This window comes from Miscanthus floridulus, chromosome 1 (genome assembly GCF_019320115.1).
Source record: "Miscanthus floridulus cultivar M001 chromosome 1, ASM1932011v1, whole genome shotgun sequence".
In the NCBI taxonomy this organism is placed as follows: domain Eukaryota; kingdom Viridiplantae; phylum Streptophyta; class Magnoliopsida; order Poales; family Poaceae; genus Miscanthus; species Miscanthus floridulus.
Genome location: NC_089580.1, coordinates 78,519,448 through 78,535,006, shown reverse-complemented (window position 1 = coordinate 78,535,006; position 15,559 = coordinate 78,519,448). Strand labels below are relative to the sequence as shown.

Here is a 15,559-nt window from a genome sequence, read left to right as displayed (position 1 = left end):
ACGCCATTGGGGCCAGGCATCTTGAGCTTGAGGTAGGTGTAGTTGGGGACCGCCATGAACTTGGCGTAGCATGGCCGCCCCAGGATGGCGTGGTATGTTCCCTTGAACCCGACCACCTCGAAGGCGAGGACCTCCTTGCGGTAGTTGGAGGGAGTACCAAAGCAAACGGGTAGGTCGATGCACCCGAGGGGCCACATGCGCTTCCCGGGCATGATGCCGTGGAAGGGCGCGGCATCACCTCGGAGCTGTGACTGGTCGAGCTCAAGGAGCTCTAGGGTGTTGGCGTAGAGGATGTTGAGGCCGCTGCCTCTGTCCATCAATACCTTAGTGAGCCGGGTGTTGTCGATGATGGGGTCGACGACAAGTGGGTACTGCCCAGGGTTCGGGACATAACCAGGGTGGTCATCCTAGTCGAAGGTGATTGCCTCCTGAGACCAGTTGAGGTACCGGGGAGCGGCCACCTTCACCGAGAAGACCTCCTGGCGCTCCCTCTTCCGCTGGCATGCCGTGAGGCATGCTGAAGGCCCGTCGAAGATCATGAAGGCGTTGTGCACCTCGGGGAACCCGTCATCCTTGTCGTCGTCCCTGTTGCCAGTGCCCCTTCTCTTGGCATCATCGTCGGGGAGCCCGAGCTTAGCGTAGTAACGCCGGAGCATGGTGCACTCTTCAAGGGCGTGCTTCACCGAGCCCTGGTGGTAAGGGCAGGGCTTCTTAAGCATATCATCGAAGATCCCGGGGCCTCTAGGGCCTCGGGGATTCTTGCGCTCTGCGGCCGTGACTAGGCCGGCCTCAAGGACTTCTTGATTCCCCTGGCGACCCTTCTTCTTTTTCTTGGGGAGGTGGGGAGTCGAGGCCCCGAGGGCCTCGTCCCTCCGCTTCCCTTGGCGTCGTTGTCGGGGAAGATGGCCCCAATGGCCTCTTCACCCAAGGCGAAGTTGGTGGCAATGTCGAGGAGCGCGGCCATCGAGGTTGGTACATTCCTGCCCAACTCTCGGACCAGGTCTCGATAGGTGGTGCCGGAGAGGAAAGCTTGGACAATTTCCGAGTCGCCGACGTTTGGCAACTCGGTGCATTTCTTGGAGAAGCGCTGGATGAAGTCTCGGAGAGACTCGTTCGGCCCCTGGCAACAACTCTTGAGGTCCCAGGAGTTCCCAGGGCGCACGTATGTGCCCTGAAAGTTCCCGACAAAGACCTTTACCAAGTCGCGCCAATCGTGTATCTACAAGGGAGGGAGGTGTTCGAGCTAGGCTCGCGCCGAGTCTGACAAGAACAGTGGGAGGTTGCGGATGATGAGAAGGTCATTGTCCGCGCTGCCTTGCTGACAAGCCAGGCGGTAATCGGCCAGCCAAAGTTTGGGATTGGTCTCGCCGCTGTACTTTGTGAGGCTGGCCGGTTGCCGAAACCGAGCTAGGAAATGAGTGACGCGGATAGCTCTGCTAAAGACTCGAGGGCCAGGTGGCTTAGGAGAAGGACTGTGGTCCTCCCCGCTGTCGTAGTGGCCACCCTAGTGCAGATGGTAGCCTCGGGCGGGCCCCTTGCTATCGTGGCGCCATCGCCTATCGACCACCTCGTGGTCGCCTTGCGCCTCGCGTCGATTGCCGAGGTGGTCGTGCAGCAAGGGGATCCTGTCGGCTGTCGGTGCCCGAGCGAGCTCAGGGCAAACCGAGGCCTCCCCATCCTGCCGAGGCGGTGCCATGGGAAGCTCCGAGGCGCCTCCGTGCCGTTAGGAGGCAGAACTTTTGGCCTGCTGCACCGCGGTGGTCTCGAGGAGATTCTAGAGCTCGCCAAGGACCCGTCGCCCCTCTGTGGTAGAGGGCTCAGGCATCATTCGGACTAGCATCGCCGTAGCCGCGATGTTCTGGCTAGCGCGATTGAAGATTGAGGGTTGCTCACCCCCTTCGTCGTCGTTGATGCGGTGGTGAACGTCGCGAGCCCTCTACCGGGCCCCTCTGCCATCACCGCAACCTCGCTGCTCCTGCTTGAGAGTGTCTCAAAGCTGCTACAAAAGGAGTCGGTCTTGTTCGACCTTGGCCTGAAGCTCACGGAGCTGCTCCAGGTCCGAGCGTTGGAGTTGTCTAGGGGTAGGGTTCTCGTTCTGTGCTGCCGGTGGGACAACGCGTGGAGGTGTGGCGTCGCCTGCTCCCTGGCGAAGCAGGGAGCGGTTGCCTGCCCCTTCATCCTCATCGCCTACGCTCGGCATCCCGAGTCTGACGTGGAAGCACTCGCGAGTGGGGTCGTAAGTGCCTTCGTCGTCAGAGTTGGAATAGCCGAAGCAGTAGTCGCTCGCGGCCAGGAAGCGGCGCATGGCTTCAGGGTCACGAAGTCCGGAGAAGTCCGCCCTAGCCCATGCCTCGTCCTCCTCTGAGGAGTCAGCGTGGGTGTGGGTCAAAGTCGTGGTATCGAAGTCAAGCGCAAAGCGTTGGTGGCGTCCTAAGGGTTCTGCGTGAGCAGAAGCATAGGCGGAAGCATAAGTGGCGGTGGCATTTCTCAACCCGAAGGGGTACGGGGATGGTGCCATCGCCAAGGTTTGCTCCGCCGAAGTCGACTCCTCAGGAGGCGGCGGGGTAGAGCTTGATGACGGGGCATCGCCGCACGCCACCAGCGTCTTTCCCTTGTCTAGGCTCAGGCTAGACAGGTCTCCAACCAGGGACCTTGTGCCAACAGCTGGGCATGGGATACCGGTGGAACACGGTGTGTCGTCATGAGCTCGTGTGGTGTCGGGGTGGCTCCGCTCGTGTCGTGCTTGGCGAGCGCGACGAGAGCGACCGCTCGGGCGCCGTCTGTGCCTGGGCTGCTGGTGCATGATGTCGTCGTTGGTCGGTGGGGCTCGGGGTGTAAGGAGTACCATATCGTACTCACATCCTAGAGACATGAACTCTAGGCTCCCGAACCAGATCACCGTGCCGAGATGCAGTGGTCGTACGGGGTCTGCCATCCGGAACTCGTTGGGGTGATGAAGCTGACACGCAGAGGCCCCTACCTGGCGCGCCAACTATCGGTGTTTTGGACTGCGGGTCCTCGACTAACTAGTGAAAATATACTGCGTGCCCCTAATCCCGGATGGTGATGCAAAGAGATACAAGGTTTATACTGGTTCAGGCGATAGGTGCCCTACGTCCAGTCTGAGAGATCGATCTTGTATTTCTTACACCAAAATGCTCGTAGTAGGGGGTTACAAGTAGGGCGAGAGATGGAGCTAGTCCTAGGTCTCTGCGTGGAGCGGTGTGGGTTGCTTGAGATGTTGATCTCAGGTAGCGGGGAAGCGTGCGCGTTACAGAGTGTCGAGTGTGTGTTCGTCTATCCCCTTAGTTCCCCCAGAAACGGCCCTGGTCCCTCCCTTTTATAGTTGAAGGGGGGGGACAGGGGTGATACATGTGTTAGCTACGTGGCATCGTGCGAACAGAGGCGGCATGTCCGAGCCCTGTAGCCCGTTACTGTGGCGGCATGGTCGATGGAGTGGTCCTGCCCTTGAAGTGCTGGAGCAACGCGCCGGTCACATCCGATCCTGTGCGACATGGGAGGCGGGCGACGTGCCGGTCGCTGTGTGTTGACCGCGTGAAGAGCCGAGGCTCAGTTGGTGCCGAGGCCGAGCCGTCGTGGGGGGCTTGGGGGCGCGAATCCCAAGGTTGCCGAGACCCTGAGGTAGACTGCCGAGGCGTGGAGGGAGCAGTTGATCCTGTTCACTGATTCCGAGGCTATAGTGGCCCAGACTTGACTCCCCACGCCGCGTTGTTCCTGGAGCAGGGGTTAGGTAGCACAGTGCAGTGTGGGCGCCGATCGTGGGCACAATACCGAGCACAGCGGCCGGTAACCCCTGCCCTGTCCTGTCTTGGACGGCATGGCTTCGATGTGACTTGCGTCTCGTCGGCCACTCCGCCGTGTCGAGCCGTCGTCCGGCTGATGTCGTGGGAGTGGTTGGTCGCATTGATTGGGCGTGACGTTCTGTCAGGGAGATCGGCCGAGGCGGAGGCGGCGGGGTTGTTTGCCGAGCCGGCCTCGAGCGAGGCGGAGAATCGGCACCTCGTCCGAGGCTTGAGGCTTCACGCGCAGGGCCTCGTGCGGGACGGAGAATCGGTAGATCGTCCGAGGCCACTCGTGCGAGGCCTCGATCGAGGCGGAGAGTTGGTGGCCTCGGACATGGTTGGGGTTAAGCCAATAGTTATCTCTTGGCTTTGATTTTTAAAGGGTTTAAGCAATTAGCTTGGGCTCTTGCTTAGGGGACTCCTTTTTATGGTACCCGACAAAAACGTTCGTCTCGCGATTTCCAACCAAACTGTGCAATTAGTTTTTTTTCGTCTACATTTAACGCTCCATGCACGTATCGCAAGATTCGATGTGATGGATACTGTAGCACTTTTTGGAAAAACTTTTCGCGAACTAAACAAGGGGTCATTCAACCTTGCACAATACCCCTTACCTTGAAACAGTAATGAAACTCCCATCAAGCACGTGTTGTATTACATTATTTTAGCTATGTTTTGTTTTGATTTTTTGTTTGATCTGGCAAAAGTTAGCAGCAGACTGTCTTGCTGCTGAACTATTCAACTGTATTTTTCTATATTCTATTTTTCTTCTATTGTTCTTCAAAATGTAAACAAATATTGTGAAATCTCACTGAAGCTACATCAATGTCCCTAAGGAATTTTAGAAATGCAAGTCTTGTCAATTGCATGCATTTTGTGATGGACATTATCTCCTTAGATTGCTGCTTCTCTTCTCTTCTCTTAAAGGTATCTGGTCCTGCTGCAAGTGCCTACAACGGTCACTCTTGGAGCAGAGGAAAGGAGGAATACCTGTCTTCACGGGGGCTAAGTGATGCTACTTACGTGATTAATGCAGCCGAACTTAGGGAAGATGTACTTGGTCCCCTTGTGCCCTGTAGTTTCCAGGTAAAGTGCTGATGATTGCATTGATTGTGTAGTTCCGTCACTATTTGGCACATTGGAATCTTTTAGTAAAAATTACTGAGTTCACGGGTTGTCTGCTAAGATATGGATATTTTCTTGTTCGTATCTTCTGCTCATTGAAGTCTCATATTTTCCAGTATCCTTTTCTTTGCAGGACATACTTGGTTCTAGTCCAAATCAACTGGCTCCAAATCATATAGGCTTCCATAATGTTATAGCATCTCAGACTGGAGCACAATATGTTGATCTGAACCATGTAAGTATTGCAAGAACTCAAATATCAGCAATAAAATCAACATCATCCTCATATTGGTGTCTAATATGATACACAATCCTCAGATGCCAACTAAAGGCTGAGTGGATATGAAAAAGAGGAAGATTCGAATTCTCTAAGGCAGAGTGGATATGAAAAAGAGGAAGATTAGAATTCTAACACATGCATTTCCCCTTGTAATGGTATTTCACATGGCTGGCATCATAAGTTCATAAACCATAAATAAGCATGTACTCCCTCCATTCCAAATTATAAAACGTTTTAGCTTTTCTAGAATACATTGCTTTTACTATGTTTCTAGACATAGCGTATATCTAAGTCATAGCAAAAGCTATGTATCTAGAGAAGCCAAAACGTCTTATAATTTGGAATGGAGGGAGTATTTAATTTCCAAAGCAACTTGCCTAGCAAATCGGCATATGTCTGATGTGAAATGCGTATTAACAAATGAAACTATGCATGGATTTTGTATATGTGAATCCATGCTTGTACTGATTTAAACAAACTATACATGTACATAAGAAATTTAGAAATCCATGGGAGATGAACTTGACCTTTAATCTTAGGCAAGTTGTTTTTTCCCTTACTGGCATGGTGTCTCAAGCACTATTATCTCAATGTGCCTATTCAGTCATAAAAGCTTATTATGTACCTCTCAACTCACCGCTTGTGTTAGTATTGGCATTTGCTGTATGTGTATGATGAGCTTATGCTGCAGGAAGCCAGATCTAGTTCCTTTGGGCATATCTCGCCAGCAAATTTCAATCATATTGGAGCTGTTGATGCACAACCTATCTCAAAACAATACGTAAGTTCAATCATGTTTGGGCTAATTACTTTCCACCTTTTCCACAATACTTGCACCTATCAGTCTCTTCAGTTTCCATGCAACTATTTTATTGAAAATATTGTCTAGATTATGCTCTGTATCAAGTAAACTAAACAGTATTGACTCAGTATGATTCTATGGTGAATACTCTTTAACTTTGTTGTGCGATAATATGAACCAGACTTCGTTGTGTAACATTATGGACCAGACAGGTCTTGAACCACATATCTATTGCCACTAAATTTGTATTCGGCAACTTAAAAAGAAAAACTCTCTGAACTTGGAATGGTAGCATTTTATATCCAAAATCAAGATGTAGTTCATGATTTAGAGAAGAATTTTTGAACCTTCTGTACTTTGCAGTCCTTTAAGAAAGCTAGTTCAAAATCTAGGTTTCAGGCTTTTGGTTGATTTCTTCTTTTCCTTTACGTTTGAGGCTCTGAGTCCTGGTACTTTTCTTGTCCTCTGGAGACTTATTGTATATTATTTGTGCCGTGTACTTTTCACTGTCCTTAGAAAAGACTGGTGCATTAGTAATCTATATGGGGGGGGGGGGTTTGGAAACTTAATGTAGAACAACAAGGCTATCAACCCTTTATACCTTTTAAATGATATTACTTTGTGCTGTTGAGGGAAAGTGTTGCATGTGGACAAATTATGGTAATCAAACAGATTGCGAGGCTTGTTCATTTAAGTCTGCATTCTTGCATACAAAAGATTCTAGCTAAAAGAGATTTATGGTAGTGCTAGAAACAAATTACAATGCAAGGCTCAAGTACTGATTTATCTTAGCTACATGTTTTTATGCACTTGCATGATTCAGATTCATGTCTTGTGATGCTTCCCAGTTCCCATCATACATGATATTTATTTTCATGCATAAGTTGATACTGGGTTTTGCACTTATCTGGTTATTCAGATGGTGGGTATTCTTCATTTTGATGGTGCTTCAAAAGGGAACCCAGGAAAAGCAGGTGCTGGAGCTGTGCTTATGACTGAAGATGGTAGAGTGGTATAATCAAATACCTAGTGCATTTAAAAAATTTATTGTTTGCGGTTGCTCCATCTATCTCTGGGTTCACTGATGTTATCACATAACCTTGAAGATATCTCGGCTTCGTGAGGGTCTTGGTGTCGCTACTAATAATGTTGCTGAGTATCGGGGCCTGATCTTAGGACTGAAATATGCGATTCGGCATGGATTCAAGAGAATTAAAGTACATGGGGACTCTCAACTTGTCTGCAATCAGGTATGGCTTTTTTCACTATAAGTAATATAAGTAATCAAAGCTTCATCCCTTACTTTACTTGGTTGTCTAGCTTCTCTGTTTTGTCATGATAGACATTTCATCCTGCTTAAGGAAAGAGGCAAGTGCAATTTGGAAAAAAAATAGCAGAAGAGCAACCTGTACAGATGTGTTTTTTCTTTACATACTATTCTACCTAAAAATAAAAATAGTGTTTCTCTTGTTTCACTCTACAGAAATACAGTAACTGAGCAAAGCTCAATAACGTTGTCAATGTTGTCTTAGCATTGTTCTTTGTGCAATTTTATATTCTGAAAGTATGGAACATGTGCACAAGTACTCTCGACTTAGATTGTCGAATCATTTATGCCTTTTCTTGAGAACTACAGTCATTGTGCAATTGATAATGTTCCTCTCCAAATGAAATATTGGACCAGAGAATTATGGTATTAAGAAATTGTTGTTGCTGCTTCTTACGGCCTTCTCTACCCTAAATAGGTGAATGGTGTCTGGCAAGTGAAGCAGCCGAACATGATTGAGCTGTGCAAAGAAGCGAGAAGGCTAAAAGAAAACTTTCATTCCTTTGAGATCATCCATGTTCGACGGGTATGCAGTGCATTTATAGTTTTATATAAGCTTGCAGACTCTTTGGTTTTGCATCATAGATATTGGTCAAATCAGATATTCTTCGCACCACAGTTGATGTTATTTGCAAGCACTGACCACTTGTATATGCTTTAGTTAAGCAAGCTACCACAGCAATGGTTGCTTTCATCAGATTGAAAGAAAATAAAAAAAGGAAGCATTAGTTTCTATTGTTCTGCTAAGTGCTCTGCTGATTTTACCCCTTTCCTGCTTCTGAATGAAGGAGTGGAATGCTGAGGCAGATCGCCAGGCGAACATTGGTATCACGCTTGCAAGTACACAACATCCATCATCCCTCAATTCCAGTTCTCTTTTCTTGCTTTCATAAAAATCACTGGCTACACTACATTGCAGGTGGCGCCGTGTCTGAGGAGCGTGGTGACATCTGATACATCAGTTACCAACTTATGTAGTTAACTATAATTAGCTGGACCTTTGCCTTTCCACCTTTGTCGAGCTGCTAGCCTGCTCTACAGCAGGAGCTGAGGTGATGGCTTGCCGTCTAGTAGGCACTATATCCAATTACTTTTGCACTAGTTGGACCCATTTCACCGTCGAGCTGCTACGGAAGTCTGATTTTCTATATCCAGTTGAAGGTGATGCATGTTTAGGGATGGGTTAGACCTTGATACTGAGTGCTGGGGTACTGGGCCCACTTTGACGAACCCAGTAACTACTGGTGTAAGCTTCGGTCCATGGACCCTCTCGTGGGGCTCGTTTTGGTGCATCATGTAAGGTAACACTATGGGGCCTCAATTTGATGCTAGCGTAACTGTGCATTGGAAGCTTTGCCCTCAATTTGAGGTTGCTCGATAAGTTGAGGCCGTGTTTAGTTTCAAAAAGTTTTCCCAAAAAATGCTACAGTAGTCATCACATCGAATTTTGCGATACGTGCATGGAGCATTAAATGTAGACGAAAAAAAACTAATTGCACAACTTGGTTAGAAATCGCGAGACGAATGTTTTGAGCCTAATTAGTCCATGATTGAATACTAATTGTCAAATAAAAATAAAAGTGCTACAATAGCTAAATTTCCAAATTTCGCCCAACTAAACAAGGCCTGATATGGGAATGGAGAATTTTCATTAGTCAGCTTTAGATTTTAGATTTTGGATTTGAAGCACTCTTTGCTCCAGCATCCTTGACAGTTGACACTCAGCATCCTTGACACTTGGTGTACAAGTACATTGATTACTTGTTTGTTTCGAAACAGAGTGCACAGGTGACGGGTGCTGCAAATATGCCACATCGTTTGGTAGGGGAGGGTTCCGAGTTCCGACGCTGGGTGATGGTGTTTGTGCCAACTGTTGAGCCCTGAACGAGGCGTGCGATGTGCTTATAATAAATTACTTATTGAAAGACCAACAGGGCTAACATTTATGTTGATCAATTAGGGATGTTTGGTTTAAGAAATCATCATATCCTGCATCCCGAATGAGATCACTTACGACGTTTGGTTCATGAATCAGAGTTAGGATAGGGAATGAGGGGTGGAATAGATTTGAAACCGTGTTTAGAGAGAAGATGGGTGGAGAAAGGTACTCGTATATACTAAGCGCCTGCTGCTAGCTGTAAGGACAGAAAAGATGGAAGATGTGTGGGGAAAGGTGAAGAGACTTCCTTAGGTAGCTCCAACGTGTATACTGAGCGCCTGCTGCTAGCTGTAAGGGCAGAAAAGATGGGTGGGGAAAGGTGAAGAGACTACTTTAGGGTAGCTCTAACACGTATACTAAAAGCAAGACTAATAATATAGCCTGCTGTTAGTTGCAAGAATTTTTACAGTTTATCTCTTTGTCTACTCATATAGCAAGACTAATAATATAGCCTGCTGCTAGCTGTAAGGATTTTTATAGTCTATCTTTTAGTTTACTTATATAGTAGTTAATTCTTCATTATTAATACGTGGTACTTGTCACTCTCATACAGTATAGAGAGTAAGTTAATATATTCCTCCGCGTTGCCAGCCTTATTATATTTCATCCTTTTGCCTCGTCAGAAATTGCGAAGAAGTGCCTTCCGCTGTAAAGTCTACACGACACCGCGTTATCAAGAGGCAACATACTAGCATACTGTTAACAAGACCTAGATCCATCCTTCCTTCTTCCAGCCCACTCTCTCCTCCTCGAAAAGCACTTCATGGCTAATCCATGGGGATTTACATGGGTGCAAGCAGGCATCGCATGGTGCTTAGCTGTGTTAACTTGGTTCCTGGTTCCTAGTAGCATCAAGTTCCTGAGCGGATTGTTTTTCGACCTTAGCTTTGACGCACCAAGAAAGCTCCGGGAGCTGGAGTCTTCCACCGTTCCAATACTGAAGGATATGCTGACAGATGTAGAGAAGCAGAGGATGATGAGATCTATAGGAGAGGGATCTCAAGCTGATTTGAAGATGCTCTATAAACTTACAACTGATCTCAGTTCTGCCTTGGAGGAAGCAGAAGACATCCTGGACCTCATCGATTATCACCGCATCGCGGAAAGAGTCAACACTCAACAGAGGCAGAGGCACCAGGTTTGGACGATGCGAAGTCCTCAGCCGAGCTCTGCTTCTGCGGTGCTTGCGGTTCGTGGGTGACACTCTCCGCAAATCAAGTGGTTCCGTGCTACCAGTTTCCAACGCACCCTCCATTCCCACGCTACAAAGCCACAGTGGCTGGTCCAGGCTTGTCTTCAACTTCAGCAACTGTTACCAATCCATACTCAACTGGTCAGCCAATGCAATTGCCATTGCTCGTTTTTGCCTGGGCTGGTCATCTGAAGTTGTTGGCATAAAAAGTAACCAGGTAATGTCTGATCCTCTGCGAACACCCTATAGACCTAGATAGGAACAGGAAAGATAATGAGGATTAACGAAGATGAGGTGATGACAGAACTCTATCAAAGTTAAGTGGATCGAAGCCTTTATTTTAAAGAATCTGGAAAAGGGCAATCAAGATGTTCTCTATTCCTCATAATAATGTGATAATTTGTGGTTATGTTCTTCAATTAATGTGGGATTAGTACAGTTAATCATTGTAGCACTACTGATTATCATTTTTCATTTGATACAACCTATCTGATGAACACTTATTGGGGTAGTCATTTGTAAAAAGTTGATTGCACATGTTCTATGATGGCACGTTGGTTGAAATGAGTACTACATGCGTGTACTAGTCAAATATGTGGATAGGACAATCATTTGAGACTGGCTTGTTCCTTGCAGATGAATGACATTGCAGTAGAGTATTTCTTATCTACTATTGACAGAAAGAGCTTGAGGAAAAGAATCGAGAAGATAGAAGATATTGTCCATGCCTTGAAGACATCACATCTGTTGAGTCAACAAAGCAGCAGCAGTGAAATTCCAGTCGTGGATACTATCAAGGGAAGCAGCAGCAGGCAGAAGGAGATTCATAACTTGTACATGAACATTGAACGGGTGATATTTGGTCGACACAAGGAGCGTGACCTTATATGTAGAATGCTTCGCGAAGGATCAGACGCTTATGGACCAAGCTGCAGTACAAGAAAACCTTATTCTGTGATTGGCATATATGGCATTTCAGGGTCCGGGAAGAGTACCCTGGCACGATATGTTTGTGGCTTTGAGAAGGGCGCCGGACATTTCAATCCTATCATTTTCATTCATGTGGGGAAGATATTCAGCCTGGGTGATATATTTCGTGATATGCTGGAGCAGATCACCCATAGCCGGCCATCTAATGACAGTCTTAGAAGTCTAAAAGAAGAGTTGGGGAAAGCATTGAAACACAAATGCTTTCTGTTGGTACTGGATGATCTTTGGGTCAATTATGAGAATCAGCAGGACAAAAAAATTCTCCTTGATACGCTCAGTGTTGCACTGAGTGGAAGCAGAATACTGGTTACTTCTCAAACAAAAGATGCAGCCGCAGTTCTAGATGCTCAGGAGCAAATTCTAATACCTGATTTAGATGAGGAGCAGTACTTCTCAATGTTCATGCATCATGCACTACAAGGTGCAGATGATGGACGTTTTCGAAGTCTTGGGAGGAAGATTGCAAAGAAGCTACACCGCTCGCCTATTGCAGCAGTAACAGTAGGAAAGCAACTTAGTATGAGTAAAAATATCAGTTTCTGGGAGAGGACAGCGCAACTTGACGTGCTGAATATGACCATGGGAGCTCTGTGGTGGGGCTATCAGCAACTTAGTTTTGACATCAGGCGATGCTTTGCATTCTGCAGCACTTTTCCCAGAGGATACGAGTTAAAACGAGATGAGTTAATTCGCATCTGGATAGCACAAGGGTTTGTAACCAGGAGTAATGCAACAGAGGAACTGGAATCTGTAGGACAGCGCTACTTTGACGAATTATTGTCAATCTCGTTTCTGCAAGCACAAAGAATTGATGTACTTGATACAGAGATCGTCACAATTCATGATCTGGTGCACGAGTTGGCAGACAGGGTTGGTGGAAGTGACTTCTATAGGATTGTTTGGAATGACTCGCCGCAAGACATTCCACCAGAGGTCCGCCATCTTTTTGTTGGGACCAACAATAGAGCAGATATCACAGAAAAAATTCTGGACTTGGTAAATTTACGGACCCTGATCATTGTGGACGAGTCCTACGACCAAGATCCGAAGAATTTCTCTGCACCAGATGTGAAGCACAAGGAAAGGCTTCAGGACCCCTTGATCAACGAAGAAGTTTTTGAGAGCATGTTCAAGAGGCTGAGTAAACTGCGGGTGCTGATCGTTATGACAAGACATTACCATAAACAAATGTTCTCGGTCCCAGCATCTATTGATCAGATGAAGCATCTACATTATATTACCTTTAACCTGTTCAGTTCCCGTGGCATTGTTGAGCTGGTTTTCCCAAGCACATCTAGCAAGCTATACCATATGCAGACCATAAATGTCGTTCCTTTCTGCAAGGTATCCTGTCCAAGAGATATGGCTACTCTCATCTATTTGCGGCACATCACTGTGTCGCTATCTTTCCCAAGCCCTGGCAGGATGACGTCATTCCCACAGTTGAATCAGTCCAAGAAGAGCATGTTCCAGATTGAGCATTTCGCAAGGAAGGATGAAGCCACTGTTCCCCAGACCAGAGACAGCTCGTTTCAGTCGGTAAGTCTGTTGGCCGCCTTTCCTTTTCTAATCCTAATCCATAACCAATTCTAATAAAGCCCTTACTGACGCTTCTTAACGTTTTTGAATTCAGCTGGAGCATCATCTAGTTGTGCAGCCATGGTTTCTGGTAGTTACTGTTAGCATACTCGGATTGGTGTTCTTGGCTCACACCTTTGGTGCAATAAATCTGGATCTGGTGTTGAATACTAGTTTGGGCATGAGAAGGGGGGGTGGCAACAGAATGTCTAACAATTTTGATCCGTCTCATGGTAGGATGTTACTTGCTATTAACCAGGATACAGAAGACAAATCTAGTGTTGGCGTTGATACGAGAATGACTGAAGGGGATGCTGATGGCCCTTGGAAGGATCAGAAAGCATTGGCACCTTGGATCTCAAATCAAAAGAGTGACCAATCAGGCAAAGGTTCTGAGGAGACTACAAACAAGCTAAACGGAACAGAGGGACCTTATCTGTCAGCACGCAAGACAAGCAAAACTTCCGTGATTTTGTGGGTTGCCATACCTTCAGCTATCTTGTTCTGCTGTACTGTAGTTCTGCTTTGGTACAAGTGTGGGAACCGATTGCAACAAAATGAGCCCCTAGTTGAACTTGAACTCTGGCAAGTATCGGGACCTATGAAATACCAGTACAACGAGCTGGCGGCTGCCACAAGAAATTTCAACGACGAGAACAAGCTTGGGGAAGGAGGTTTTGGGCCGGTGTACCGGGGCATCTTGAGGAACCACCCTGTGGCCATCAAGAAGCTATCTGTACAACCATCGTCCTGGCAAGGGCAGAGGGAGTTTTTGTCAGAAGTGAATGTCATGACCCAGCTGAGGCATAAAAACATTGTCCAGCTCCTCGGCTGGTGCAGCAGTAATAGAGAGCGCCTGCTCGTTTACGAACTGGTGGCTCAAGGCAGCCTTGAGAAGCATCTTTACAGTGTCGGTACAATTTTATCTTGGCAACGGAGGTACCCAAATTTGCATAAGCAGTCTATCTAACATCATCTCAGTAGTTTCATTAAACAGTACGCGAGAATAATGTACACCATCCTTTTTTTAATTTGCCTGATAAGTTCATCACCAACCTTTTTTGCCCTGCTAGGTACAAGATTATACTGGATTTGAGCTCTGCTTTGTTCTACCTCCATCAGTGCTGCGACAAATGCATCGTACACGGAGACATCAAGCCTGAAAATATCATGCTCGATGCCTCATACAGCGCCAAGCTTGGTGACTTCGGGACGGCAAGGCTCCTCGATCGTGAAGCCGATCCACGAATAACAGAACTTATTGCAGGGACACGTGGATACATTGACCCAATGTTCATCAACAACCGCGTGCGTTGCCCGGAGGCAGATGTGTACAGCTTCGGTGCTACCCTCCTCGAGATCGCTTGTGGCAAGCGGGCATCGAGGCGGCAGTCAGATGGAGCCTCCGCTCTTGTATCCTGGGTACGTGGTTTGTATGATCAGAGCATGATTCTTGATGCAGCAGATGAAAAGCTGAACGCCGAGTTCGACCAGAAGGAAATGGAGCATGTGCTTGTTACGGGTCTCTGGTGCGCACTACCAGAACCAAGCCAGCGACCGTCCATTGCGGAAGCTATGGATGTTCTGCGTTTTCCAAATGCAAGGTTGCCGGTGCTGCCACAAAGGCGTGATCCACAGCTCAATCGGATCATGGAGGATCTGGTCAGTGATAGTTCTTCCGTGGATGCAGTAAACGCAACTACCTATCTTACTTCTAGGGCGGATACAGCTTATCTGCTTGGTGAGGAATGAGGAACTGGCTCTGTTTTGATGGGTTCATCAGTTGTTCATAAAATCCAGTGTGCTGTATCTTTTCAAAGCGCTATATTACCCAGGACACGCTCCGTTAATATTGGAGTAAATTGTTACTAATATTCATGTTTTGGTATGATTTTCAGAGTAGTACTCATATGGACTCAGTTGAATATGATGTGAAACTGTGCTTTGGTGTAAGCTTCGGTCCCTGGACCCTCTCGTGGGGTTCGTTTTGGTGTATCATGTAAGCTAACACAATGGGGCCTCAGTTTGATGTGAAACTGTGCTTTGGAAGCTTGCCCTCATTTTGGGGTTGCTCGGGCCTTGTTTAGATTGCAAGTTTTTTCACTCTCTCTCCATCACATCAAATTTTTGGACACATGCATAGAGTATTAAATGTAGATAAAAAAATAACTAATTATACAGTTTGATTGTAAATTACGAGACGAATTTTTTGAGCCTAGTTAGGCTATGATTGGATAATAATTGTCAAATATAAACGAAAGTGCTACAGTGCCGAATATTGATTCCTAACCCCAATCTAAACAAGACCTCGATGAGTTTGATCTGGGAATGTAGAATTTTCATTAGTCAGCTAGCCTTTAGATGGCTATTTAGATTTTGGATTTGAAGCACTCCTTGCTCCAGCATCCTTGAAACTTGATGCACTCCTTGCGGCTTTAAGCTTGAGAAAATGGTCACATCAATGTGCCAATCTTCCATGAATGTTGTGTTGGGCGATGGCGTGACGACAAAGTTCTGGGTGGA

General features: G+C 46.9%; 2 protein-coding genes across 2 annotated transcripts in view; both read left to right on the top strand.

The window, feature by feature from the left end:
* Window positions 1–8,291, top strand: part of LOC136487755 (uncharacterized) — a 34,307-nt gene extending 26,016 nt beyond the window's left edge. Inside the window, exons 2-9 of the mRNA XM_066484862.1 lie at window positions 4,731–4,889; window positions 5,062–5,163; window positions 5,900–5,989; window positions 6,930–7,022; window positions 7,117–7,260; window positions 7,756–7,863; window positions 8,126–8,177; window positions 8,257–8,291. Coding sequence (XP_066340959.1) covers window positions 4,731–4,889; window positions 5,062–5,163; window positions 5,900–5,989; window positions 6,930–7,022; window positions 7,117–7,260; window positions 7,756–7,863; window positions 8,126–8,177; window positions 8,257–8,291 — 783 coding nt within the window. The remainder of the gene's footprint in view (window positions 1–4,730; window positions 4,890–5,061; window positions 5,164–5,899; window positions 5,990–6,929; window positions 7,023–7,116; window positions 7,261–7,755; window positions 7,864–8,125; window positions 8,178–8,256) is intronic.
* Window positions 8,292–10,321: 2,030 nt separating this feature from the next.
* LOC136487746 (uncharacterized) lies at window positions 10,322–15,101 on the top strand. The gene is made up of 4 exons (XM_066484851.1): window positions 10,322–10,685; window positions 11,105–12,997; window positions 13,092–13,975; window positions 14,110–15,101. The coding sequence occupies exons 2-4, from the start codon at window positions 11,105–11,107 to the stop codon at window positions 14,786–14,788; spliced, it is 3,456 nt and encodes a 1,151-aa protein (XP_066340948.1). The 5' UTR covers window positions 10,322–10,685; the 3' UTR covers window positions 14,789–15,101.
* Window positions 15,102–15,559: the final 458 nt, after the last annotated feature.

Excerpts from the sequence above, each read along its gene's own strand:
- LOC136487746 (XM_066484851.1), top strand. The coding sequence starts at position 11,105 with ATGAATGACATTGCAGTAGAGTATTTCTTATCTACTATTGACAGAAAG. Across the intron at positions 12,998-13,091 it reads GAGACAGCTCGTTTCAGTCG|CTGGAGCATCATCTAGTTGT; the intron begins GTAAGTCTGTTG and ends TTTTGAATTCAG. Across the intron at positions 13,976-14,109 it reads ATTTTATCTTGGCAACGGAG|GTACAAGATTATACTGGATT; the intron begins GTACCCAAATTT and ends TTGCCCTGCTAG.